Genomic DNA, 26,881 nt, shown 5'->3' with positions numbered 1-26,881 from the left:
CTTCACTGCAAGCTTTCCAGCTCAGTGCTGAGGAGATATTGAAAGGCGGGGTGTATGCAGAGGATGACAACATGTCTATTGTATTTCTGCCAGTGAGCGGTGGAAGGCTTTATCTCCCTCACCAAACTTTGGGCCTTTGTTCTCCTGGGAGGCCCATGTCAACTAGTTGGGCAGTTAAATTCTCCCTTTAAAAAAGCCATAAAGTTTATAAAGTCAATTAAGGCTATTAAAGCAATGTCAGACAAATTAAGGTTGCTTCGCCGAGCTCCCCAAAGGCCGCTGTCAACTGCAAAGCCCACTTAGCATCACAAGGCTCCTCAAGCAGGTCGCAGTGCTGGCTTATCACCTCAGTTCAGTTTGCACTGTGCTTACTGAGGAGGGAACTTGCCCGGTACCCAACCAGAACAATAGACTTCTACAAAAAAATCCACCAGCCACTATGGTGGCACTAGATAGTCTGCACTTGTCATATAACATAGTATACAGATATGCTACATGATGCATGCCATTGAGAGAGTGCCATTTCTTGACCAACCCCTTTCTTGACGATGGCATGCCCACCATAACAGAACACCAAATACAGTGCATTCGGGAAGTATTCAGACCCCTTCCTCTTTTCCACATTTTGTTACATTGCAATCTTATTCTAAAATGGATTAAATACAAAATGTTCCTCATCAATCTACACAAAATACCCCACAATGACAAAGCAAAAACATTTTTTTATGTACATAAGTATTCAGACCCTTTGTAATGAGACTTGAAATTGAGCTCAGGTGCATCCTGTTTCCGTTGATCATCCTTGAGATATTTCTACAACTTGATTGGAGTCCACCTGTGGTAAATTCAATTGATTGAACATGATTTGGAAAGGCACACACCTGTCCAACAGTTGACAGTGCATGCCAGAGTAAAAACCAAGCCATGAAGTCGAAGGAATTGTCTGTAGAGCTCCGAAACAGGATTGTGTCGAGGCACAGATCTGGGGAAGGGTACCAAAAAATGTCTGCAGCATTGAAGGTCCCCAAGAACACAGTGGCCTCCATCATTCTTAAATGGAAGAAGTTTGGAATCACCAAGAATCTTTCGTGAGCTGGCCGACCGGCCATACTGAGTAATCGGGGAACAATGGCCTAGGTGACCAAGAAACCCGGTGGTCACTCTGACAGAGCTTCAGAGTTCCTCTGTGGAGATGGGAGAACCTTCCAGAAGGACAACCATCTCTGCAGCTCTCCAACGATCAGGCCTTTATGGTAGAGTGGCCATACGGAGGCCACTCTTCAGTAAAATGCACATGACAGCCCGCTTTGGAGTTTGCCAAAAGGCACATAAAGAAACAAGATTCTCTGGTCTGATGAAACCAAGATTGAACTCTTGTGCCTGAATGCCAAGAGTCACGTCTGGAGGAAACCTGGTACCATCCCTATGGTGAATCATGGTGGTGACAGCATCATGCTCTGGGGATGTTTTTCAGCGCCAGGGACTGGATGACTAGTAGGGATCGAGGGATAGATGAATGGAGCAAAGTACAGAGAGATCCTTGCTCCAGAGCAGGACCTCAGACTGGGGCGAAGGTTCACCTTCCAACAGGACAATTACCCTAAGCACACAGCCAAGACAACGCAGGAGTGGCTTCGGAACAAGTCTCTGAATGTCCTTGAGGGGCCCAGCCAGAGCCCAGACTTGAACCTGATCGAATATCTCTGGAGAGACCTGAATATAGCTGTGCAGCAACGCTCCCCATTCAACCTGACAGAGCTTGAGAGGATCTGCAGAGAAGAATGGGTGAAACTCCCCAAACACAGGTGTGCCAAGCTTGTAATGTCTTTCCCAAGAATACTCAAGGCTGTAATTGCTGTCAAAGGTGCTTCAAGAAAGTACTGAGTAAAGGGTCTGAATACTTTTGTAAATGTGATTATTATTATTATTTTTTAATTAAATTTGAGAAAAAAAGTCTAATCTTGTTTTTGCTTTGTCATTATATGTTATTGTGTGTAGATCCATGAGGGGGAAAAAACATTTTATTACATTTTAGAATAAGGCTGTAATGTAACAAAATGTGTAAAAAGTCAACGGGTCTGAATAGTTTCCAAATGCACTCAAGATTGTGAGTTTGGGGAAGTGAGAGCATTTGAATGTCTTTTGGACAATGGACAAGGCCCACTCAGTCATGACACTCCAAATCTTTATCTTCATGATGGACAGACCATTCTCTTCTCACGAAGACAAGTTTCAGAACCGACGACTCCTCGGCTGCCAATGACAGCGAGGTGGCACCGATAGATTATGGAGAAGAGTGCTATCGCAGCAATACGAGTTCTTTCTCTTCTCCTTTTCTCTCCTCCTCTCAATCTGCCTAATCCCCTCGCCTCACTCACTTACACTTGTAATTCCCAGCCAGATCCACCGGAGTGAAAGCAGCGACAGGGCGGATAAGCTGAACGGAATCCTGAGTGAAGGCACATTTTTTTGCACGACTTGCTATTCTCGACTTTGGCTGGCAACTTTAAATCACGGTGAAGCCGTTCGCCAGTTATCGTCAAAATCCGCTCAATGAAAAAGCAACCGGGCTCCGGAAACGATTGTTGATGGAATGTCAAAAAGGATGAAAAGGAGTAATCTCTTGTCTATTTATATCATATCAAGATTAGTTTTGTTTGGTCTAATTAATCAAAATCCTGAATGTTTCTAATGGGGCAAAATAATAAATTAACACAAATGTCAATTGTGTAAGATAATAGACTGTCTGCTGTTTGTACTTTCGGGACTATACCAGACTGTTTGAAAATAATAGAAATTACAGTGTGAGGGTGGCTGAGATGTTCCCTCCAAATGTGATAGGGTTTGCTCTTAGCACGTCGTCACTCAGCAAAGAGAGAAATATTTGAATGAAACGGAATTTTAATAATAAGAGGTTTTGATCTAAAATTCTGTCTCTCGCCCCATTATTGAGGACGGCTCCTTTTTATCTCACTTTGAGATGAGGGTTGAAGAGAATCAGATGAAGGGAGTGGAGAGAGCGAGAGAAGAAAAAGTATGAGAGAGAGAAAGAGCCCAGCCCCAACGCTTATGGCTCAACGTTCACTCAGTTCACACCCAGGTGTTCTGTATGATAAACCATCACCACTCAGATATCAAAGTTCTCTCACTTCCAATTGTTCTCCTTTAAAGACGCGACTAATGACAAAGTTATTCTGTTCAAAGTCTCCTCCTGTAAATCTAACCCGCCCTTCAGATATGCATAACCACTTTGTCTAATCTTTGCTATTTTAACACACTGATTTGACTTGAGAGGAACCCTTTAAAGTCAGACTAAGAAAGGTGAAGATGACTGAAGCTGTCAAGATAAAACTTCTGGGGTATTAATGAGTCATTGGTATCATATTGAATTGCTCGTCTTCTATCACTAAGTGGCCCGAAACTATAGTGCTGTCTTTTAGATGATTTGAAAGGACAAAGAGAACGTACATAGGAAAGGAGATATGCTGACATGAGGATTGCCAATGCCCTGGAGCACTCCAACATCTGCCTGGGCAAAACTGCCTCTGTCCTGCCCAGGTGTGCCATGAAAGCACCTGAGAGAGAAAGGCAGGATCTCCTCAGCGGTTGGCTGGCCATATCAAATGAAGCTTTATTTGTACAGCACATTTCAGACATGGAATGCAAGTCAATGTGCTTAAAAAAAAACAACGAAAATAAAAGCTGAAATATTTACTACACAACAAACACAAGATAAAAAACTAAAGAATGACAAAAACTGAATGACTAAAAAGCAACCTGAGGAAAAGCTAAGCTAAAAAGTTGTTTTAAGATCTCTTTTAAATATGTCCACAGTTTTGACACCCCTCAGGTTCTCTGGCAGGCTATTCCAGAGGCTGGGAGCATAATAACTAAAGGCTGCTTCTCCATGTCTCTTGGTCCTAGGCTTAGGGATAGTTACAAGGCCAGTGCCAGAGAACCTGAGGGACCTACTGGGTACATAACTTAAAAGCATGTCCGACATGTATTGGGGTGCACAATCGTAAATTGATTTAAAAACCAATAGAATAATCTTCAAATGAATTTTAAAACTCACAGGGAGCCATTGCAGAGACCTTAAATCCGGTGTAATGCGTGCTCTCCGTCTGGTCTTGGTCAGTACCCATGCTGCAGCATTCTGTATGTTTTGCTGTTGACCAATGGCTTTCGTGGGTAAACCAGACTGAAGACCATTACAGTAGTCAAGGCTGCTTGTAATAAAAGCATGGATGAGTCTCTATCAGCCTGAGAGAGAAACGGCCGCACCTTGGCAATGTTCCTCAGGTGGTATAAAGCTATTTTGGTCACATTCCTAATGTGTGATTTGAAATTTAGTTCCGAATCTAAAACAAAACCTAGGTTTTTCACCTGGAATTTTATCTTTATTGTCTGTGAATTAAAATGTGCGGCCATATTCTCTCTCTGTGCTTTGGCTCCAACAATAAGTACCTCGGTCTTGTCTTGATTTAGCTGGAGGAAGTTGTGAGCCATCCAAGTATATAAATCACTATTACAGTTTAATAATTTATCAGTGGAGCTAAAATACTCTGGTACCTTGTCACGTTCACCTCACACCCTGAAAATGCTTTCATCTCCCAACTGAAACCTGCATGCACGTACACTCGGATGCACACACACACACACACACACCTCTGTCAGTCCACTGTAGTGTACTGTATTAAGCTGTGTCTATGCTCAGGTAGCCATTTTTTTCCCACACAAACCTGCTTATTGTCTGCGGGAGGCCTCTACAGACGGCAGCTCAAACCCCAATTCTTTGTTTACTTTCATGATTTGTTGAACAGCCTACCTGCTATGCCCTACACAATGTCAGACCGTGTCAAAAGGAACAAACGTGGACGAAAACGGTCTTGAGTGGCAGGCGAGGAAATGAGAGAGTGCATCCCCATGATCCCTGAAGAGAAAGAGTGAGTGAGGGAGGGAGTCGGACCCTTCAGCGGCATGCAGGCTAAGCTTGTCAGAGGTGCGGAAGGCGAAGCAGTTCTCTCAGGTTTGGCCGACCAGTCAACTGTCAGAGCCATCACTTTCCATCAGCAGTGGGATCGTTCATAGACCTGCAGCTCTGAAATATGAGTGTTAAAAACACATTCCACTGTCTTCTCTTCTGTTTCTCTCCCAACGGTATTGAAATGTTACGCCACAAGCATTTCGCTACACCCGCAATAACATCTGCTAAATATGTGTGTGACCAATACGATTGGATTTGAAGGTTGGAGTAGCAGTTAATTCATTCATCTGAGTTTTTTTTTTAAAGAAGGATTTCAGATTTGTTTGTTGGTATTTGTTATCTCAGAAAAAAATCCATATATGTAGAGTATATAGAGGGATCACTGCACGTTTGTGACATTTCATTGTGTGCAACAGTACTTATGTATGACTCAACAGTATATCAGAGGGGCTACAGAGTAGCCTAGTGGTTAGAGCATTGGACTAGTAACCGAAAGGTTGTAAGTTCAAATCCCCGAGCTGACAAGGTACAAAATCTGTCGTTCTGCCCCTGAACAGGCAGTTAACCCACTGTTCCTAGGCCGTCATTGAAAATAAGAATTTGTTCTTAACTGACTTGCCTAGTAAAATAAAGGTAAAATAAATAAAAAATTAAGAGGCTGAAATGAAATTCCAAAGATTGGCTGATAGATCTCTCAACTCATGAATAGAAAGATAAAGATAAAGGACATCTTTATTTAAAGAGTCGCTGGTGGGGTTCATGGGGTGCATCCTGTATAGTACAGTACACGCTCCTCCCTTCCGGTGACACAAAATGAAACCCTGGTGGCAAAAGAGAGAGAAGAACCCCCCTAGACACACAATGGAACTGTTCCAAATGTTCCAATCTGGAATATCTTCAAGGACAATCAGCTAAATAGTTTACATTAAGAGGGGCTGTGTGAAATCGATTGCTGAAGGTGTTATCTGCGCTCGCAAAAATGGCTGGTAATTAGTCACGGCTAAAGGAGCATTAGTGAGAGAGCAAGATGGATTTAATCTTTAATAAATTTTCTCTGCACTGCACTACAGTAGCCTCATGAGTGACTGTCTCTCCCTCTCCCCCTACATGCTATATTCAGCTAGCTAGTCAGACCACTATCTTAAGGCATACCTAGCTAGACTTTTCCAACACTGGTGCAAGGCCTGGGCCTGACTGAAGTCCTATAAGGACACTGTTAGCAGGTGTGCTTTTGGAGCAGCTTAGGCTCTGCCATTATTTGTTTGTGCATAAACCTCAGCAATAAGGCACTTGAGTAAACTGCAGCTGTTGATTTTGAGTTTGGACTTGTGTGTTCAAAGGTAATCTGCAGGCAAACTGGCTGTGAGTGGCCGATTCTGTCCAGATGTGTGTGTGTGTTTAGAGATTAAACTACTGCAGGGATTGATAATGTCAGCCAATCAGCTCTGCTTGTTCAAAAACAAAAGGAAAATCGTCACATGGAAAAACTACTGTGTTCTTTCAGTTGAGGCTCTTGAACCTAATGCCCCTTTCAAAGCTTTTCAAAGGCATCTTATCAACCAACCACCACTGTTTAAATACTTGTATGTCTACGGCTTGTTTGATGGGCTCTGACAATGTGATTTCATGTGCTTTATTACAGAAGCTCAAACAGAAGAACCAACAGCTGAAGCAGATAATGGACCAGCTCAGAAACCTCATCTGGGAGATAAACTCCATGCTGGCTGTTAGGAGTTGAACGGCAAACACGGCGACAGAGACACAGAGACACACAGGCGCAGGCGCGCATACACACACACACACACACACACACACACACACACACACACACACACACACACACACACACACACACACACACACACACACACACACACACACACACACACACACACACACACACACACACACACACACACACACACACACACACACACACACACACACACACACACACACACACACACACACACACACACACACACACACACACACACACACACACACACACACCACAGACTGGAAGACATGGTTGTTAACTGGATATCTGACAGGGTCCCTCTGAGGCTGATGCTGCACTTTAGAAATGCAGGCTTTTGCAATATACAACCCTCAGTCCCAGAAAAAGAGGGTGAAGAAAGCAAAGAAGAACAAAGAGAAGTTGTGCGATGGAGAAATGCTGATATACACTCACCGTACAGTTTATTAGGTACACCCAGTTAGTAACAGGTCGGACCCTCCTTTGCCTCCAGAACAGCCTGAATTCTTTGGCGTATTCTACAAGTTGTCTGGAAACGTTCCACAGGGATGTTGGTACATGCTGACGCGATGGCATCATGCAGTTGCTGCTGATTGAATGGCGGTACATTCATTGTACATAATAAACTGTCCGATGAGTGTAGTTGTCGCTTACAATATGGTTATTAAGAGGACTTTCAGAGTTAAAGTTTATTTAATATCCTAAGATATTTGACAAATACTACATTTACCCATTTAGAGTGGTTTTGAAGTTCGATTTCCTTCAAGATGTGTTTATACATTCCTAAACCATTTTAACTCAAATGATATACATGATGACATGTTTGTGGTGAAGAAGAGCACAGATCTGTGCAAAAAATACCATAAAACAAATCATAAGGCACATTGCTGAAAAGAAGTTTTAAATGAAATCACTGCTAGCTAGATTGAGGTCTCCAGTTTCCCCCCCACATAGATCTGTTCTCTTTTGCAACATGAACATGGTACAGTGTAGTGAAACAAAAGAGTTTTGTGCTTCTGCTTTTCATGTGTGGTTGGCTGCTTGATGTTGACGTGTCAATGCAGTATCTTCTGGACTTTATGATTATCACAATGTCTGGTTAACTTTAGGAATTCTATGGCACTATAAATCCTGCTGTGATTTAGACCAACACTGTTTCTTTCTGTTCTATTTTCATATCTGTGGGGCTCACTGCTCACGAGAACAGTCAGATCAAGTAGGGACGTCCGTGGTCTTTGTGGTCTTTTTGGATTGTCCCCAGGCTTGAAACACTTGTTTTTATTACAGGCAGAAACAGTGACAGCCCAGCCAATAAGAGACATAAGCAGCTGATTAGGGCCCCGCGGTTGCTAGGGGCCCCCGACCCTTGGATTGAATGCCAGTGTTATGATACTGATGATTTGACGGGACAGATGGTTTGTTTACAAAGCTGATGGTTTCGACGGTTGTGGCTAGATGGAATAGGTGAAGCTCCGCCTCAAGGGCAGAACTAACTTGACTGGTTGGATGACAGCTCAGGGGGTGGAGTTTTCAGGGGGAAAATCCTGTTGCCATTTCAAATACCGATTGCGACTTTTGTTTTCCAACCTTACCTAAAGTTCTTAACTAATGATATTTCTAATCTATCGACTTAAAGCGGTTCAGTCAGACACTTAAATACGTGAAAATCAGAGCAGTGGATTGGGCAATGGGGTAGGGACCAGAAGGTCATAGGTTTGAATCTTTCCAATCAATGGCCTTTTCTCAAAGATTTATTGTTGCCTTTCCCTAGTAGGGAATTCTCACCCTCAACACCCAAACCATGTTTCAACTGGTTGGAGAATATTCTTTAATGTTTTCGATTGGGATTTCAATTTGATGGGTGAATCTCATTTGTTGCTCTCCGATTCCTATCTCCTTGCCTCCTCAAAATGCACTAGAGGAGAATATACAAGGGCAGGAACTGCAGATATTCAAGAAAATACAATGAGATTCACGCCGACCCGTTCCCAAAATATTGTCGTTCAAGTTAATATCGCAAACATACCAAATCAAAAATATAAAACGTATAATCAAGGAGATTTGATGACCCAAAGAAATGAATAACCCAGTGTGCTAGTGCATGGTGCCTGCTACATCAGGGATGTGGCTTTGATTCCTATAAGAGACGCATAAATGCAAGGGCATAGCCAAAGGTTGACCACACAAATGAACCATGAATAGGCAAGGAGATCACAATTCAAAGGTTCAGGAGGCAAGTTTCAGGCAAAATAAAGGCTTTTAATTATTAATAGTAATGACAAACTCCTTGTCAGAGAGCTCTCAGTGCAGGCCAGGTGCTGCCTATTTAAATCATAATTAGGACAGGTACCCTGAAGAGCAGGGGGTTCTGGGCCTTGTAGTCTTTACCATGATGGCCATCTTAAGGCAGACGCCCTGTGGATCCCGGATAGCACGGCCCATCGGTGGAAGGGCTTGTCACATCACGTAAGTGTGGTGGTGCAACAATATGAGACGGGCTATAAGCAATTAAAATAGTACTTTAATAAGAATGTTATACATGGTTACAGGGAATAGAAACCGTAGAAAGCATGACAAAAACTCGTCAGGAATGTGGGGTAGGTAGCCAAGGTAGTCTTCTTACAGTCACAATAAACCCATGTCACATTTTTTAGATGGCTGTCTAGACTAACTTGCCTAGCAATCTAAACATTATGGCCAAATTACCAACCAGGTAAGCAGGGAATGTGCCCAGGAGCCTTGACCTCCAGGCCTCCATTGATTTTGTTAATCTGCGTAGATGGCATAAGTCACGGCAAAATGTATAGAATTGCAGGAAATTGGCTTGTAAAACGGCAAACCTTTCTATCAAACCCATGGCAAAACTGCACATTTTCTCTCCACCGCCAAGAGGGCGGCACTAAAAAGTTGCCAGCGAGGCTGTTTTGTTTTGCCCATAAGGCCGACAACAGAGAAAGGGCATGCCGCGGGCTATCAGGTCTCGGATATTTATATTAATATCAGCTTCAGATACGATTCCGATAAATCATTTAGAAGCTGGTTTGGGTCCTATCCAAGTTGTGTTACGAGGTTATTGTCCACAGGGAGATGGTAGAGGACATAGGATGCATCCCAAATGGCACCCTGTTCCCAATATAGTGCACTACTTTTGACCAGAGCCTATGGGTCTCCGGTCAAAAACAGTGCATTATGTAGGGAATATGGTGCCATTTGGGATGTGCACATAGCGAGAAAAGCAAAGATGCTCTTCCACAAAGTAAAAATCAATCGCTGGATAGTGGATCATAATTTCTCTTCAATGGTATAATTCCAACCTGGTTATGGTTGAGGACAATGGTGAAGGACTATCATTGTATGGTACACAAGGAATACATTCTCATTCGATTGAAAGTACAGTATATTGATTTGTCTGTTTATTGTAATAATGGGCCTCCTTGTTTCTGCACCATTCAAAACAAATTATTTGCAGACATTACTATGCTTATGTTAAACAGCAGGATACACCTCGCATCAAAGCAAATGAAGACACACTCACGCATCTATGGTCAAATGTATTTTTTTTTATATATATAAATCATTCTTACAAAATCTTCATTTTTCTATTTCATTTATTACCCCTATAAAATTAATTTGTTAATTACAAGGTAGGAGGGAGGAAGGCATCAGGACAGCTGGAAATTAAGTCATTAAAAATAGCTTGTCTGTTTGTGATACAGTTAAGTACTGATAAATAATTCCATAGAAAAAGTGGTCATGCAGGCGCATTGTTGGTCGTCAACACAGTTTGGTATCCAACAGAGAACAGAGGTGTCGTGGATGAAACAAAGTGGTGATGAAACTCCAGTGTATGTCGAGATTAACGAGACCCTTATATGGTGCTCCTCTTCTGACTAATGGTCAAAATGGCAGTGTGTGTTATCATGAGCTCACAAACCAACATTTTTTTTTTTTTAAAGGCACAATCAAGGACAGTAACCATCCTGCACATCCAACCAACCACACTGATCTAGTGTTGTATTACAAGGTCATATGTCTATTTCATTCAACATGACCATTTTGAGTAGACTATATTTGTACCAGATATGGTCAGAGAGTTGCCAGTTTCCCCAGAAGCATCAATGAGTATGCAGACGTGGACAGTGACAAACATTACAGTGAATCTGAGAAGACACATATTACAGCAACAAAAGAAAATCCTTGATCGGTTACAAGAGACCCAGGTGCATATTGCAATACAGTTCACAGAATCTAAATGCTCACAGCAACTCTAATTCTAGATGATTGGTATCATCTCATCTCCTTGGTGTTTCTGAATTAAATTACATGGAAACTTTATTTCTATAATGGTTGCAATTGCTCTACATAGGGATGTTTTTATTCAGTGGAAATGAAAAAATATATATTGACAACAATGTGGAAAAAAAGAAATGTACAACTTACAAAATCAGAATCTTTTTGCTCATCAACTGTTCCCTCAGCCAAGAAATCCTGTTATTTCCCCCTGTCATTTCATACTATACACTGTCTGGTTTTGTTCACATATGAAAATAAATATACATGTTTATGTACAGAAATGAGTTAAGATCTTCTGAAATGTCTCTGGTTTCACCTATGAAGTCAATGTGCAAGGCTGGGGACTTTCTCTTTTGAGATGATAACAAGTTCAGACAATCCTAAGAAGGCTTGACATGAATTCAAACAAAGATGGTTTACTGAACTTCAAACGGGGACCAACGCTTTTCATAATCATTGAGATGCATGTCTAGTGCCAAGAGATCCAAGTCAGCACCAAATACAACGTAAATCTCTCTTGGCCAATATCAAATCATACAAGTTCATTCCAAACTCCTTCTCCCAGAGTACATTTCCTGAAAGAAAATACAAACATATGCAAAAATGTAGTGAAAAAACTATATGCTGACAATATACCAGCTACTAAATCTAATCTGTACTGTAGTATTACATGTTGATGATGATAATATCATATATGACATTGTGAGAACGGCAAGAGTAGATAGCCCACCGGTGACAATATCAACTCATTGGCCATGTATAAACCTAGTGGACACTGACCTTCATTGATTGTATCCCGATATGAAAACGAAATCAAATGTGAAGGAGTCTATAACAACCTCAATAAGAAATGACAGAGATACAACAAAGGGGAGGGGAGGGAGGGGGGGGGTTGAAGAAAATGGATAGTTGAGCTTTGGCTCACAGCTGACACACTATTGTCCGTTTTCCCTGAGCCAGATCCAGCATAGTCCTGAACTAACATTACTTTCAATGGAACATCATTGAGAAAATGTTTGTTTTTTGTGCCCAGGACTAGGTTTAATCTGTGTCTGGGAAACTGGCCCTTTAAGTTCAGTCACCTTCACAATAAAAAGGTCACTAAAGCACACTACGCTACTTCAAGTCTTCAGACATTCAAGTACCTGTTCAAGTGGACTGGCAGGGCTCTGGCGTGGCACAAAGGCAAAAGCCTCTTTACAATAGGATATCACTCTACAGCCATGAACTTCCACATTTCTTGAAGCAATTTCCTTGAAATTGCTCAATAAAATATACAGTTTTTTCCCCCCCCTATTCGACCACAATACACCCGTTACCAATTACTGGCAAAAAAAATTGTCAGGACAAAATGTAGTTGAGCTGGGAGGAGTTAGTATTGTGAGTACAACAGCATCACAGGAAGACTTGGCGCAACAGAAATGATGAACAAAGACGGTGGTGAAAAACATTACAACGACAAGGCTAGGTGAGGTGAGCTGGTTGTCTTTTCTCTGTAAACCTGGAGCCAAAGGGTCAAGGTTGTGGGTCACTGCATCCAGAGCAGAGTCAGACATGATTGGAAATATAGAGACAGAAGGTTTCATCAAGGGCTGCTCCCCAGGGAAACCCAACACTTCAAATGAAATGGCTTTCTCTAATTGAACACAAAACATATGTCCCCTGACGAATGGTGTAGGAGATGGCTATGTCTATCGAATGGCTTTGAGGCTTATATTTCACCAGTATCATTATGATGTGGTGAATCTAGGAAGAATAACAAATATTACAGAGGGCATTTCAACTATATAGTATCTTCTACTGCTTTTGATATATCGATTTATGGGAAATATGTGCAATAAGCAGTTTAAAAAGGCAGCACTAATGTGAATTTCGGGGACATGGCACAACAGACACGTTTCACACTCACATCTCAAGAATCTCTTAACATTACTGTGGAAATGACGCAGGCAACTAAAGAACTGGTTAGGTTCTAAATTTAGCATACACTCCTTCTGCCACGGTAGTGCTCGTAAGCAATAAAGGGGAAATAAATGGGTGAAAAGGGTTTGGTTTAGAAGGCAGTGTTCTGCTCCATTTCATCGAGAAATGTTCATTTTGCTCATTCCGACAGAGGGAAAGTACTCTGTTTGGGCTTATGGTTGGATGAGCTTACTTTTAGCCTCTGTACACACACTGGAGCTGAACTTTTGAGGAGAAAATAAACACATGAGAAGAAAAGTAACACTGCTTTTGAGAGTTTTGAAGGAAAAAAAGGCTTATCATTGCGATAAATCTGACAGAAATAGAAATCAAGCTATCAGAAATTCAAGGAATGAGCATAGAGTTCATGTTTCTGTCGGTTTTGTGACTGCCGCATGGCAATACGAGTGGCACCATTTCAAAATGGCCGCTTTTAATCTGTCCTTCCAGTAAAAGAATAACAAAACTCTACTTTCTCGACCTTGACCGCCAAATGCTGAATTTGATTAAATCACGGAACAGTTCTTAGGAAGATAAGACGCCCCCAACGCTTCAAACCCCAGCAAACACATGGGAGGGAAGTATGGATCGAAAAATAAGGAAAGAAATAGTTATAGGGGTTTCCCAGGGTCCAGAGAAGGGGCTGGTGGTGAATGCGTCAGGGGTTCTGATGCAGACATAGGGAGGTCATGAAGGGGTCAAGGTGAGGTTAGGAAGGGTTGCATTGAGTCTAGGTTACCAGTCCGTGGCGGATATGATCTGTGGTTGGGTTGTCATGTTGGACACCTCCCTTCCTCTACCATCCTGCACATGAGTCACAGGAAAGTCTGTCATCATTCGCTCCTTTGTGGCATTCATACAAAAAAATATTATATCTAAGAGTCTCATTGTCAGTAGTTTGTGTGTTTATGTGAACATACTATAGATCTGTATATCCTTTGTGTGTGTGTATGCGCGTAGTTCTCCAGAGACCGCAATTTCCCTTGTTTCACTTGTCAAGTCCTGTGGTCATTGGCAATGTGCTGAGTGGGAGACAGAGCTGTAGCGCCCCCTAGGATCAGGCTCCAGGTTGGCTGACTGTCCTACTGCCACTGTCGTGGTCCTCCTACGGCTGCTCTCCAGCGAGTCTGTCTGTTACTACCGCTAACGCCTCCCCCGGCCTCTCCAGCAGGGGGCGCATGTCCTGTCAGAGCCTCTCGATGTCCCTGTATTTTTTGCGCAGGATGGAGACCTGGTCCTTGAACAGCACCGGGTCCAGCCTCATTTGGGAGTGGACCAGGGGCATGCCGCCAAACCAGCTGGCGAACTTGTTCATGCACGTCTGCCGCTGGGCGAAGTGGTCCGGGTCGGCCCAGCGCGAAGCCCGCGACGACTGCACGGTCGGGAGGAGGGAGAAAGACAAAGGAAAGATTAGTTATTGTTTGATCATAGCAGCACGTCATGACACTAAATCATATCAGGGTTTCTCAAAATGCTGGGTGGGGTCTAGTGCTGGGCGATATGACCAAAAATCCATAGTGATAAACTGACCCATTTTTTTTGTTTTAATGATAAATCAGCGATAAATGCATCTTTGGGATGGTGCGAGAGCCTGGCGATATGGACAAAAGGTAATATTGGCCATGAATGTAACTATTTCTATATCCTTTTTGTTATGGACACTTACTACATTAGCGGCAGGGCTCTAGACAATTATTTTTCTGTGCCAAGTAAGACAACTGAGATTGTAGCCTATGACTAAAAACGAAAAACTATTTTATCCAACATATCCAGGAAATCCATGATTGATATGCAACCTGCCAAAATAGGATCCAGAATTATTAGATTTATTTTTTGGGCTGTTCAGAGAATTTGCTGACATCTTATTGACCTTTAGGCTATATTATTCACCACAGGAGAGTGGGAACTCAAAACACTTAGCTAGATTACTAACTGTAAATATGATGGCTGCTAGTGCGCGAATTGATAATATATTAGTAACATTTAGGCTAATGTCCTACAAAAACTGTCACAACCATACTAACTACAGCCTACTCAAACATGTAAAGAATGAGCTTCATAGCCATCTAATTATTCTGCGAATCAGGGGCACAACTTTCACTGGGGAAGGGTGGAACCCACATTCTGAAATGGCATTTTTGTCCCTCCCATTTTTATTATTGGAATGTGACCAGGCACCAAGTGTGCTTTAGGACCACGCAGACGCCTCCCGAGCGTTAGGCTAGGCTGTTTGGCGTATTTAGACGGACTAGATTTAGGACCCCCACCCCCACCGACACCACAGAGCGGGCTGACAAGGCTGTGTGAAGGCAAAGCCTCTGGAAGGCTGGTTGGGCCTGCAAGGGAGAGTTGATTAGAGTTCAGCAGTTACCTTACCAGCTACACCACCGAGTTCTAACAGGAATAGAAACTGGCTACTCTTTAGTTGCGTGATGTAGCTGGCAAGGTAGCTGCTGTTTAACATTTAAAAAAAGCTAGTATTGTAACTGACATGTAACATTAGCTAATGTTTCATCCCCTCAAGTGAGGTGAATGAATAAGCTACGCTAGTGAGTAATGTTAGCTACCACAGCCAGGTCAGCTCTGAGCCCCTCTTTATCTGTCAGATAGCGATATGAGGTGGCTATTATTACTATCTATAACAGCAGTTGTTTGTATGGACATGTTTTGTAGCCTTTGTTGTGTCACATTTCAGAAGTCAATTAAATTGGCAAGTTTTTGCCAGTTGATGTACCGCAAAAGTCCCTACTTTTCACACGGACACAGTCATAAACAACTTTAACGTTACAGGTTTCACTGTCCTGGTGCACAGTAGAGGTCTGTGCGGCTTTCTGTCTGACTCCCACCCGCTAACTTACCGCAAGAACTGGTCCCAAACCCAACCACAATGTTATTTTAGGCGTATGTGACGCAGCTTATTTGCCGGCCATGGCCCCAGCAATTTGCCACCCCATATGCAATATAAAAATGAACAAAAATAATTTAAGATATAGGTTAAATTACCACAGATTCTCACATGGCCCTTCTATTGTATTACTGGGCTATATCAGCCAATATGCTCGATGTAGTTTGAAGAGAGAATTTGTTGGAGAGACTTTTGCACTCTCTCTTGAGCTATTTGTATAGCCTACCTTTAAGGAGTTGGAAGACAGAGAAATATGGGTGATCAATATTTATCCATATTTCTACGCAATGTAGTAAAGTATAGCCTAATCATAGGTCTATTTAGGAAGCCCATTTCCATGGAAAGATAACTGTCCCGTGGTTCTCCGACCATGTATACATAGACGGCTCTATTTAATCGAGACCACAGGCGCACCTGACCTCGCAGGTATGGCTACTGAACTGGAGGCAGCAAGAATGATGACTGACACTTGCTACGTTTTTAGGAGGCTGATTTGCAGGCAGAGACAAATAAATGATAACTTGAATTTTTTAAATATATTTTTTAAAGGCAACGCTGGCACATAGTCTAACCTATGTGCGTGCTGTGCTTTTTCCCTTTTCAAATTATGGTTACCATACTCCCGTTGGTTAAGCGCCCTCCACTTCTTTTCATTATCAATATTTATTTACAGACGCTACACTACAGTCTAATCAGATTGAAGTTAATGTCATATTCAAGTTAACTGCCATGTGATTCTCTGCCCATGTGGGCAGCCCTACTCTATTCCAATGAGACCACACATACTGTACTAGGCACACTAGAACTCTCACGCCCAACTAGGAGAGGTAGGCTACTGAAGTTGAGGCAGCGAATGTGAATAATGCAACCAACAAAAAAGTGCTTCTAATACAATAGGTAGGTTAACGCGTACAAAGCAGAAAGAGGGCTGTTTCCAAATAATCTGTGGGACAACAAAAATATTTTCATCCCAAAGTCATTTGTCTGACTGCCAGCAGCATGAAAAATGCCAACCGCATCACAATGATCTCTGTTGGGACCCGCAGGTCCCGCAGGCATCCCGTGGGAATGCTGCTCTCAAGTGCTTATTAGCTGGATCAGATGGTGACAGGGGTCCCAGCAGGGTCAGACAGCCACGGAGGACCAGTCTACGGAGCTCAGGGGAATTTTGCAGTATATTTAGTGGATGATACAAAGTTCTATCTTGAATTGACCTACAGTAGCTACAGGGCAACAGTTTTAAGTTTAAAGCTACAGTCTGGGATCTGGGAATCGTGGTTATTTCAATTATTGAACCGTTGATTCTATTCTTGGACAATATAATGTATACAAGTACATGGAGGTCATTCTTTGCCGTGTCTCATTTTAGGAGGATCAGATGGTGACAGGGGTCTCAGCAGAATCAGGCAGCCAGGGAAGACTAGTCTGTGACAGAGGCGAGGTGAATTTTTGAAGACACAAACACTTTATTATCTCTGTCCAGCAAACAATGGATGCTATTTTAAGGCAGTCTGACAAACCTCAAAAGTTGATTTCCAAACTGTATCAAAGGGCTTTTCCCGATGACACAAAACATAAATGTGAGGAAGACCTGGGAGACGATGATGATGAATGATATGTTACAATGCCCAGTCATGTTCATATAATCTCAGACCATCCGTAGAAAATGGAATATCATGCACAGGTGTTTATTATTATTTTTTTATATTTTTTATTTGACCTTTATTTAACTAGGCAAGTCGGTTTAAGAACAAATTCTTATTTTCAATGACGGCCTAGGAACAGTGGGTTAAATGCCTTGTTCAGGGGCAGAACGACAAATATGTACCTTGTCAGATCGGGGATTCAAACTTGCAACCTTTCAGTTACTAGTCCAACGCTCTAACCACTAGGCTACGCTGCCGCCCCTATTTGCATATGTTGGGGTCTTGCGAAGGCTGTCTGAATTCTAGCAAAGAGTATGTTCTTTTATCTAAGCACGTCTTCAGATTCTCCTTCTCCCTGTTTTTGTTTGCTAGGAAATGTTGATACTGGAGACTTATCAGAAGAAACTTGTGTAACCAAGCCAATTCATTGCCATTATTTGGACGGTTGGTTATCCTCCCACAATGTATGGAAGAAATGAAAAGTTATGCACAGTATCACTAGATGTGTTTTAAGATTAAGGGTATACTGTGCAACTTTCATAAGGTCTGGATGACTTATATGGAATATTTCACGACAAAAGGGAGTCTGTACTGAAAACATGCCTACTTCGGGGGAGATTTAGGCAATCCCTAGCTACTGGGCTGCACAGTCCTGAAACTGGGGATCTGTTGTCGCCTTGGCCTAATGAATGAATGTTTCACTAAGATCCTAAAGCTGAGTGGGGTGTGTTGGGTTGGAGCGCTACAGGGCCGTGGACCCCTAGGGACAGAACGGGGTGACCCAGCTATATTGTGTGCAAGTAAAGATCTCAACAGTACTATTAGGCCTATGATGTGAATTATATGGAGGGTGTACTGTTTCTATGTGTTAATGTGTAGGTGTGTTTTCAAATAGCACTGCTGGGTGATTTAAAAAGTCATAGTCAATCGATCAATAGTATAACACTCTTTGCAAAAAACTTTTTTTTATTTTTTAAATTTACAATACGTAGAATCTATGAGAATAGAATGGTTCAGAACTTTTGTGAAACATCACAGCACAGTTGAAAAATATATGGCAAATAGAAATCCAATATGGATGGTGTTAAGAGGGAGATGGGAGGGGTTGACTGAAGCTGAAGGATGGGACTAAAAACAAAAGATAACTATTGCAAACTATACTGTGTCTGTAAAATGTATATAGTATGTATAAGCTAGAAGTAGTAGCCTAAGTGTTGTTGTCCATTAGTTTACTCCAATTAGGGTTCGGGGAAAATATATATATACACACTACCGCTTAAAAGTTTGTGGTCACCTAGAAATGTCCTTGTTTTTGAAAGAAAAGCAAAAAGAATTGTCCATTAAAATAACATCAAATTGATCAGAAATACAGTGTAGACATTGTTAATGTTTTAAATGACTATTGTAGCTGGAAATGGCTGATTTTTTAAAATTGAGGCGTACAGAGGCCTCCATTTAGCAACCATCACTCCTGTGTTCCAATGGCACGTTGTGTTAGCTAATCCAAGTTTCTCATTTTAAAAGGCTAGATCATTAGAAAACCCATTTGCAATTATGTTAGCACAGCTGAAAACTGTTGTTCTGATTAAAGAAGCAATAAAACTGGCCTTCTTTAGACTAGTTGAGTATCTGGAGCATCAGCATTTGTGGGTTCGATGACAGGCTCAAAATGGCCAGAAACAAAGACCATTCTTCTGAAACTCATCAGTCTATTCTTGTTCTGAGGATATTCAACGTGAGAAATTGCCAACAAACTGAAGATCTCGTACAACGCTGTGTACTACTCCCTTCACAGAACAGCGCAAACTGGTTCTAACCAGAAAAGAAAGAGGGAGGCCCCAGTGCACAACTGAGCAAGAGGACAAGTACATTAGTGTCTAGTTTGAGAAACAGATGCCTCAAGTCCATAATTCATAGTCCATAATAGTCCATAATTCATTTATAAACTTGATCTCCACTAGACATTATCTTACATTTATTTTTGACTAACATTTAGTTTTCAATAGCGGAGATTTGTATAAAGCTTGCGGTCTGTCTCTGACATTTTCAACATTGTTTCAATATTCAAATTCGATCTCCAAGCGGTCCCATAGTAATGAACGGGAGTCGGGACGAGACAGACAGGCAGAAATTCTCAGCCATTCAAAAACATGAATCAGCTGGCATCATTTTTATGGCTATATACAAATAAATTATTGGGTCTCTGGCAAACGAACCGATAGAACGAACGACCAGCCGGCTTGGGAAGCAACTCTAGATTTGTGTCGGGACTACATCTTGTGGAAGGATGAAATAAACTCAGCAAAAAAAGAAACGTCCCTTTTTTAGTACCCTTTCTCTCAAAGATAATTTGTAAAAAATCAAAATAACTTCACAGATCTTCATTGTAAAAGCTCTAAACACTGTTTCCCATGCTTGTTCAATGAACCATAAACAATTAATGAACATGCACCTGTGGAACGGACATTAAGACACTAACAGCATACAGACGGTAGGCAATTAAGGTCACAGTTATGAAAACCTAGGACACTAAAAAGGCCTTTCTACTGACTGAAAAACACCAAAATAAAGATGCCTGCTCATCTGTGTGATCGTGCCCTAGGCATGCTGGAAGGAGGCATGAGGACTGCAGATGTGGCCAGGGCAATAAATTGCCATGTCTGTACTGTGAGACGCCTAAGACAGAGCTACAGGGACAGGACAGATAGCTGATCGTCCTTGCAGTGGCAGACCACGTGTAACAACACCTGCACAGGATCGGTACATCCGAACATCACACCTGCGGGACAGGTACAGGATGACAACAACTGCCCGAGTTACACCAGGAACACACAATCGCTCCATCAGTGCTCAGACTGTCTGCAATAGGCTGAAAGAGGCTGGATTGATGGCTTGTAGGCCTGTTGTAAGGCAGGTCCTCACCAGACATCACCGACAACAACGTCACCTATGGGCACAAACCCACCGTCGCTGGACCAGACAGGACTGGCAAAAAGTGCTCTTCACTGACAAGTGGTGGTTTTTGTCTCACCAGGGGTGATGGTCGGATTCGCGTTTATCATCTAAGGAATGAGCGTTACACCGAGGCCTGCACTCTGGAGCGGGATCGATTTGGAGGTGGAGGGTCTGTCATGGTCTGGGGCGGTGTGTCACAGCATCATCGGACTGAGCTTGTTGTCATTGCAGGCAATCTCAACGCTGTGCGTTACGGGGAAGACATCCTCCCCCCTCATGTGGTACCCTTCCTGCAGGCTCATCCGGACATGACCCTCCAGCATGACAATACCACCAGCCATAATGCTCGTTCTGTGCGTGATTTCCTGCAAGACAGGAATGTCAGTGTTCTGCCATGGGCAGCAAAGAGCACGGATCTCAATCCCATTGAGCACATCTGGGACCTGTTGGATCGGACGGTGAGGGCTAGGACCATTACCCCCAGAAATGTCCGGGAACTTGTGGACCTTGGTGGAAGTGTGGGGTAACATCTCACAGCAAGAACTGGCAAATCTGGTGCAGTCCATGAGGAGATGCACTGTAGTACTTAATGCAGCTGGTGGCCACACCAGATACTAACTGTTACTTTTGACCCCCCCTTTTGTTCAGGGACACATTATTCCATTTCTGTTAGTCACATGTCTGTGGAACTTGTTCAGTTTATGTCTCAGTTGTTGAATCTTATGTTCATACAAATATTTACACTTGTTAAGTTTTCTGAAAATAAACGCAATTGATAGTGAGAGGACGTTTTTTTTGTTGATGCCGAGTTTAGTATGAATAAATTCATCAAAGTAACATTTTTTATGAAAATATGTCAATCATTATTTGAATATGTTGGTAACCTGTTGTATAAAAGTGACATGTGCCAATATATCCGCCAAACACCGGCTCGAGGGCATTATCACTTAAATCATGCACGCTCTAGACTACCTTTGAAGCCAATCAGAAATGAGTATTCAACAATGCCATGCTATAACTGAGCAATAAGGCCCGAGGGATAAATGTGGTAAATGGCCAGTATACCACACAGTGGAGTGTCTGGATACAGCCCTTAGCTGTGGTATATTGGTCATATACAACAAACCCCTGAGGTGCCTTATTGCTATTATAAACTGGTTACCAATGTAATTAGAGCAGTAAAAATAAAATGTCTCATACTCGTGGTATATGGTCTGACATACCTTTCTGGGCTCGAACCATCCATTTTATAATTAAGCAATAAAGATTGAGGGGGTGTGGTATATGGCCAATATACCACTGCTAAGGGCTGTTTTTAGGCACGATGCAAGCAAGTTTTCTGAGCCATGAATGTTGAAAGCCGTGGTATATTAGACCATATGACAAAAACATTTAATTACATCTAATTTGGTTGGTAACCAGTTTATAATAGCAATAACACACAAGGGGTGTGGTATATGGCCAATATACCACGGCTAAGGGCTGTATCCAAGCACTGTGTGTTGCGTCGTGCCTAAGAACAGTCCTTAGCCATGTATATTGGGCCTTATTGCTTAAATATACCACGGCTGAGGGCTGTTCTTACTCACAACGAGAAGCGGAGTGCCCGGATGCAGCCTTACCCATGGTATATTGGCCATATACCACAAACCCTTGAGATGTCGTATTGCTATTATAAACTGGTCACAAACATAAATTAAACAGCAAACTAGTATTTTTGCATCATAGTCGTGGTATATTGTCAGATATACACAGCTGAAATGCTGTTTCAGCCACCAGCATCCAGTACCCAAACTACCCAGTTTGTAATGTCTTATAATTACATACCTGTCCCATCATGGTCTCTTTGTACTGCTTCTTCTGGGTGACCTTGATGGGCGGCAGCTTGGTGACGGCTGACACCAGGAAGTTCATGAGGATGTCCTCACAGTTAGCCAGCTGGTCCACCATGCCCTTCAGGCTGGCTGGCAGGAAATTGGTGTACAGGAAGTGGTAATATCTGAGGAGGAAGAATAAGTTAGTGAACAGGAAGTGGTAATATTTGGAGAGGGAGAAGAAGAGTTGAGAGGGAGATTTGGAGGTATTTGGAAAGACCTGGGACTCATTCAAGATTAGAGTTTGGATCGATTGATTGATTTGATTGAGTTAAAAGCTAATCAAAGCAGTTCAATGTAAGTTTGATAACAGTGCTGAAATTAGTCTTTGTTGAACTGAATGAAAAAGAATGTAATGAGGGTTGGGACAGGATCCACGATGCACCACTCAACATGACTGATGTACAGTATGTGGCCTCAAGTCTACTTCCTACAGTAGTGTTCAGTGGAGGTTTATGTCACTTTCAATTGTGTTTGCTACCTTGTCCATTACAGCCATTACAATAAGCCCGTCATCCGATTTCTTAATCCACCAGCCTCCACTGGTAGTCAGTGCTTGTCTTGGGCACGAGCTCACCAGAAAAGAGTACTGGCACCTCAAATGCTCTACTGCTTGAGTTCCTGCACCTGTTATAGAATATTAGCTCAGAAAGTATTGTGAAGCTCCTGTATCTAAATATAAACAGTACCAGCCCCCAAAATAAGTACCGGCAACTATTTCAGCCCAAGTCAAGCACTGCTGGTAGTGTAATACTGTTGAACAGGGTGAAGTTTCACCTATACACTGATCTTGGGTCAGTTTTACATTCTGGGGGGAGGGGAAGCTGATCCTAGATCTGTACCTAGGGGAAACTTCACCCTGGAGCTTGTACTGTAGCCTACTGTACCTGTGGTAAATGGCAGCTCCGGTCAGCACCATGGAGTAGTCGTTGGTCCACTTGGAAGTGTAGCCCCAGCGCTCTTTGTTGCTGTCCCAGAAGTGGCTCCGGGCCGGGTAGCCCACCAACCTCTCTGGGAAGCTCTGCCACACCGTGAAGGCAAAGTCCACCTGAGGAGGAAGACAAAAACTGCTAGCAGACACGCATGGATTCCAGTCATTGCACTAGCGCTAGTTAGCAACTTCATTCAAACTGCACGCAGACAGAAAAATGGTATCCAAGAGTTCATCTGACTCTGGGGAAGTAGATAAAGGGCCTCATTGTCAAAATCCCAAAGTATCCATTTAATACACATTTTTACACTCAATGAATGCACACTGTCCATGTATTTCTATTTAACTTGGCAAGTCAGTTAAAGAACAAATGATTATTTACAATGCCGGCCTACCCCGGCCAAACCCTCCCCTAACCCGAACGCTGCTGGGACAGATACGCGCCCTCTCTCGAATGCCGCATCACACAAACGTGTTTTCAAAAGCTCTCTGCAGTTGGCTGACCTCCCGCTGGTTGATCAAAGCATTTAAATAAATAATTAGAGAAAACAGACAGGGTCAGCCTGGTTCCGGCAGCAGCCAGACAGAGCCTGCGTTCCAAATAACACCTTCCTCCCAATAGAGCACACTGCTTTTGACCAGGCCCCATAGGGGAAAAGCAGTCAAAAGTGGTGCACTATGTAGAGAATAGGGTGCCATTTGGGACACAGACAGCGCCTCCACCAGAAACGGAATTAAGAGTGTGTAATAACAGCCACAGGGTCATCACAAAAACAGCCTTTATGGGCTCCCACTCAAAATCTCGTCTCGGCGACATCTGTGTTCTCACGGTGTTATGCCAAACTGTGTGCCTGGCTCAGCTCGAGGAATGAAGAGAAAAGCCACCCCAGGAAGCAGAAATTAAACCCTTATTAAAACAGTCACAATGGTGGTTTCCTCAATATGCAGAGGATTCGCCACATGATAAAAGATGCCAATTAAACAGAGAGATGAAGAGAGCAAGAAATGGAGAAAAAGAGTGAACATGAGAAAGGTGTAAGGAGTGGGAGGGATAGAGAAAGAGTATGAGAAATTGCTAGAGATAAAGAGGGCAAAATAAAAGAGAAAGATGGATCCCTAAGTACTATATAAGAGAAGGGGAGAAGAGAAAGTTGCATGCGGGACAACAGTGAGGCAGTGAAAGAGGTAGGTTTGGAGCTCACTATACTTTCACTCTCTTTCTCCCCCATTTCTGTACTGTAGAGGCTTGGTCTCTGTCAGGCGTGTAGTGCTGCCTGGAGCGTGGAGAAGTGGAGCTCCCTCGCTTTTTTTTCAATTTGAGAATACACAAAGCTGGTGAAACTATTTCTGGAATATGTTATAAATTACACTGAACAAAAATGTAAAATGCAACATGCAACGCTAGTCCCATGCTTCATGAGCTGAAATAAATGATCCCAGACATTTTCCATAGGCACAAAACATTTATTACTCTCACATTTTGTGCACAAATATGTTTACATCCCTGTTTGTGAGCAGTTCTCCTTTGCCAAGATAATCCATCCACCTGACAGGTGTGGCATATCAAGAAGCTGTTTAAACACAGGTGCACCTTGTGCCGTGGACAATAAAAGGCCACTAAAATGTGCAGTTTTGTCACACAACACAAGGTCACAGATGTCTCAAGTTGAGGGAGCGTGCAATTATACTGACAGGAATGTCCACCAGAGCTGTTGACAGATAATTTAATGTTCATTTCTCTACCATAAGCCACCTCAAACATTGTTTTAAAGAATTTGGCAGTACATCCAACTAGCGTCTCAAATGCAGACCACATGTATGGCGTTGTGTGGGCGAGCGGTTTGCTGATGTCAACGTTATGAACAGAGTGCCTCATGGTGGCGGTGGGGTTATGTTATGGGCAGGCATAAGCTACAGACAACTAACGCAATTGCATTTTATCGATGGCAATTTGAATGCACAGAAATACCGCGATGAGATCCTGAGGCCCATTGTGAGGCTAATTTTTTAAGGTATCTGTGACGAACAGATATATATCTGTATTCCCAGTCATGTGTAGGCTGTCATTGTAAATAAGAATTTGTTGTTAACTGACCTACCTAGATAAATAAAACATTTATGTGAAATCCATAGATTAGGGCCTAATGAATTTCTTTCAATTGACTGATTTCCTTATATGAACTGTAACTCAGTAAAATATTTGAAATTGTAGCATGTTGCATTTCTATATTTTTCTCAAGTTATATTTAAATTAGCACAATATAATGACAAACCAAATTAAAATGTATAGCAGCCGAGAGGTATATAAATTGTGGTTTCTTCCCCATCTTCTCTCTGGCGGTGGCGAGAATGATTGTCACACCCTGACCATAGTTTGCTTTGTATGTTTCTATGTTTTGGTTGGTCAGGGTGTGATCTGAGTGGGCATTCTATGTTGGATGTCTTGTTTGTCTATTTCTATGTCTGGCCTGATATGGTTCTCAATCAGAGGCAGGTGTTAGTCATTGTCTCTGATTGGGAACCATATTTAGGTAGCCTGGGTTTCACTGTGTGTTTGTGGGTGATTGTTCCTGTCTTTGTGTTTTGCACCAGATAGGGCTGTTTTGAGTTCTCACGTTTATTGTTTTCGTTAGTTTATTCATGTATAGCGTCTTAATTGAAGAAACATGAATAACCACCACGCTGCGTTTTGGTCCGCCTCTCCTTCACCACAAGAGAACCGTTACAATGATGAAGAACTATACTGCGTAGTGCGTACTGCGGAGGCCAGTCAGAGGCTTGACCACTTTGGCCAATCAGAACGTTGGATAAAAAAATAAATAAATGTAATCACTGTGTCTGCCTTGACATTCATAAAACTCCACAGACGCCCTCGCCCAGTGGAACCCTGAACGATATATGACCACGTGGTTCCGGCGACACCGCTCTGCGCCGATGACACCCAAACCAGTGGACACAGCAAATCCCATGGAGCCGGACCCTCTCTGAAAGTTGCTGTAGCCCTTCTTGGGATATATTTAGCCTACATTGGCTATTGGTTGAGACGCAGGGCTCGATCTGGCTTGGTATGTCAGGGTGGGCAATTGTAAATGTAAATTTGGGCCAAGTAGGAGGTAATAATGCATTTAGGTTACAGTTTATTGTGATGCATGAATTAAGTACTCCAAAATATAGAAAACCAAATATTCTGCAATTCTACATAGTAATGATTTACGTTCACTACTTGGTCAATTGATTTGATAGCATGTTTAATCTACCAAATAAATTCTATGAATTGATAGTTCACCTGTTTTATTTTATTCTGTAATAGGGTATATTGTAACCATGTGTTCAAGCTAATCAAATCAAAGTTTATGATACAGTGTGCAAGCTAGACAAACTGAAATGCCTACTCGCAAAAAAAGCTCTCCTCTCAAACAGTGCAATGATATTCAGCTATATGTATTTACTAATGTCTACAAATAGCTATACCAAGCAGTCGTAGGCCTATTAGGCAATAGGCCAAATGAAAATGGTTGTTTTTTTGTTCCTGAACTGGTCAAATGGCAGAGGTATCCTTCAGCACCACA

The 26,881-nt window shown here is 42.3% G+C and overlaps 2 protein-coding genes across 3 annotated transcripts in view; one reads left to right on the top strand and one right to left on the bottom strand.

Annotated features, from left to right (window-relative positions):
- med30 (mediator complex subunit 30) overlaps positions 1–6,822 on the top strand; it is a 28,171-nt gene extending 21,349 nt beyond the window's left edge. For both annotated transcript variants that reach the window (XM_024441796.2, XM_024441797.2), the window contains one exon: positions 6,630–6,822. In XM_024441796.2, coding sequence (XP_024297564.1) covers positions 6,630–6,725 — 96 coding nt within the window. In that variant the 3' untranslated portion in view covers positions 6,726–6,822. The remainder of the gene's footprint in view (positions 1–6,629) is intronic.
- Positions 6,823–10,286: 3,464 nt separating this feature from the next.
- Positions 10,287–26,881, bottom strand: part of LOC112264892 (exostosin-1b) — a 129,391-nt gene continuing 112,796 nt past the window's right edge. Inside the window, exons 9-11 of the mRNA XM_042295722.1 lie at positions 23,269–23,429; positions 22,335–22,506; positions 10,287–14,373 (exon numbers count right to left, since the gene is read on the bottom strand). Of these exons, the coding sequence (XP_042151656.1) occupies positions 14,188–14,373; positions 22,335–22,506; positions 23,269–23,429 (519 nt within the window). The 3' untranslated portion in view covers positions 10,287–14,187. The remainder of the gene's footprint in view (positions 14,374–22,334; positions 22,507–23,268; positions 23,430–26,881) is intronic.

Source organism: Oncorhynchus tshawytscha, linkage group LG13 (assembly GCF_018296145.1).
Source record: "Oncorhynchus tshawytscha isolate Ot180627B linkage group LG13, Otsh_v2.0, whole genome shotgun sequence".
Taxonomy (NCBI): domain Eukaryota; kingdom Metazoa; phylum Chordata; class Actinopteri; order Salmoniformes; family Salmonidae; genus Oncorhynchus; species Oncorhynchus tshawytscha.
Note: the sequence above shows the minus strand (reverse complement) of the source record. Positions and strands in the feature narration are given on the sequence as shown.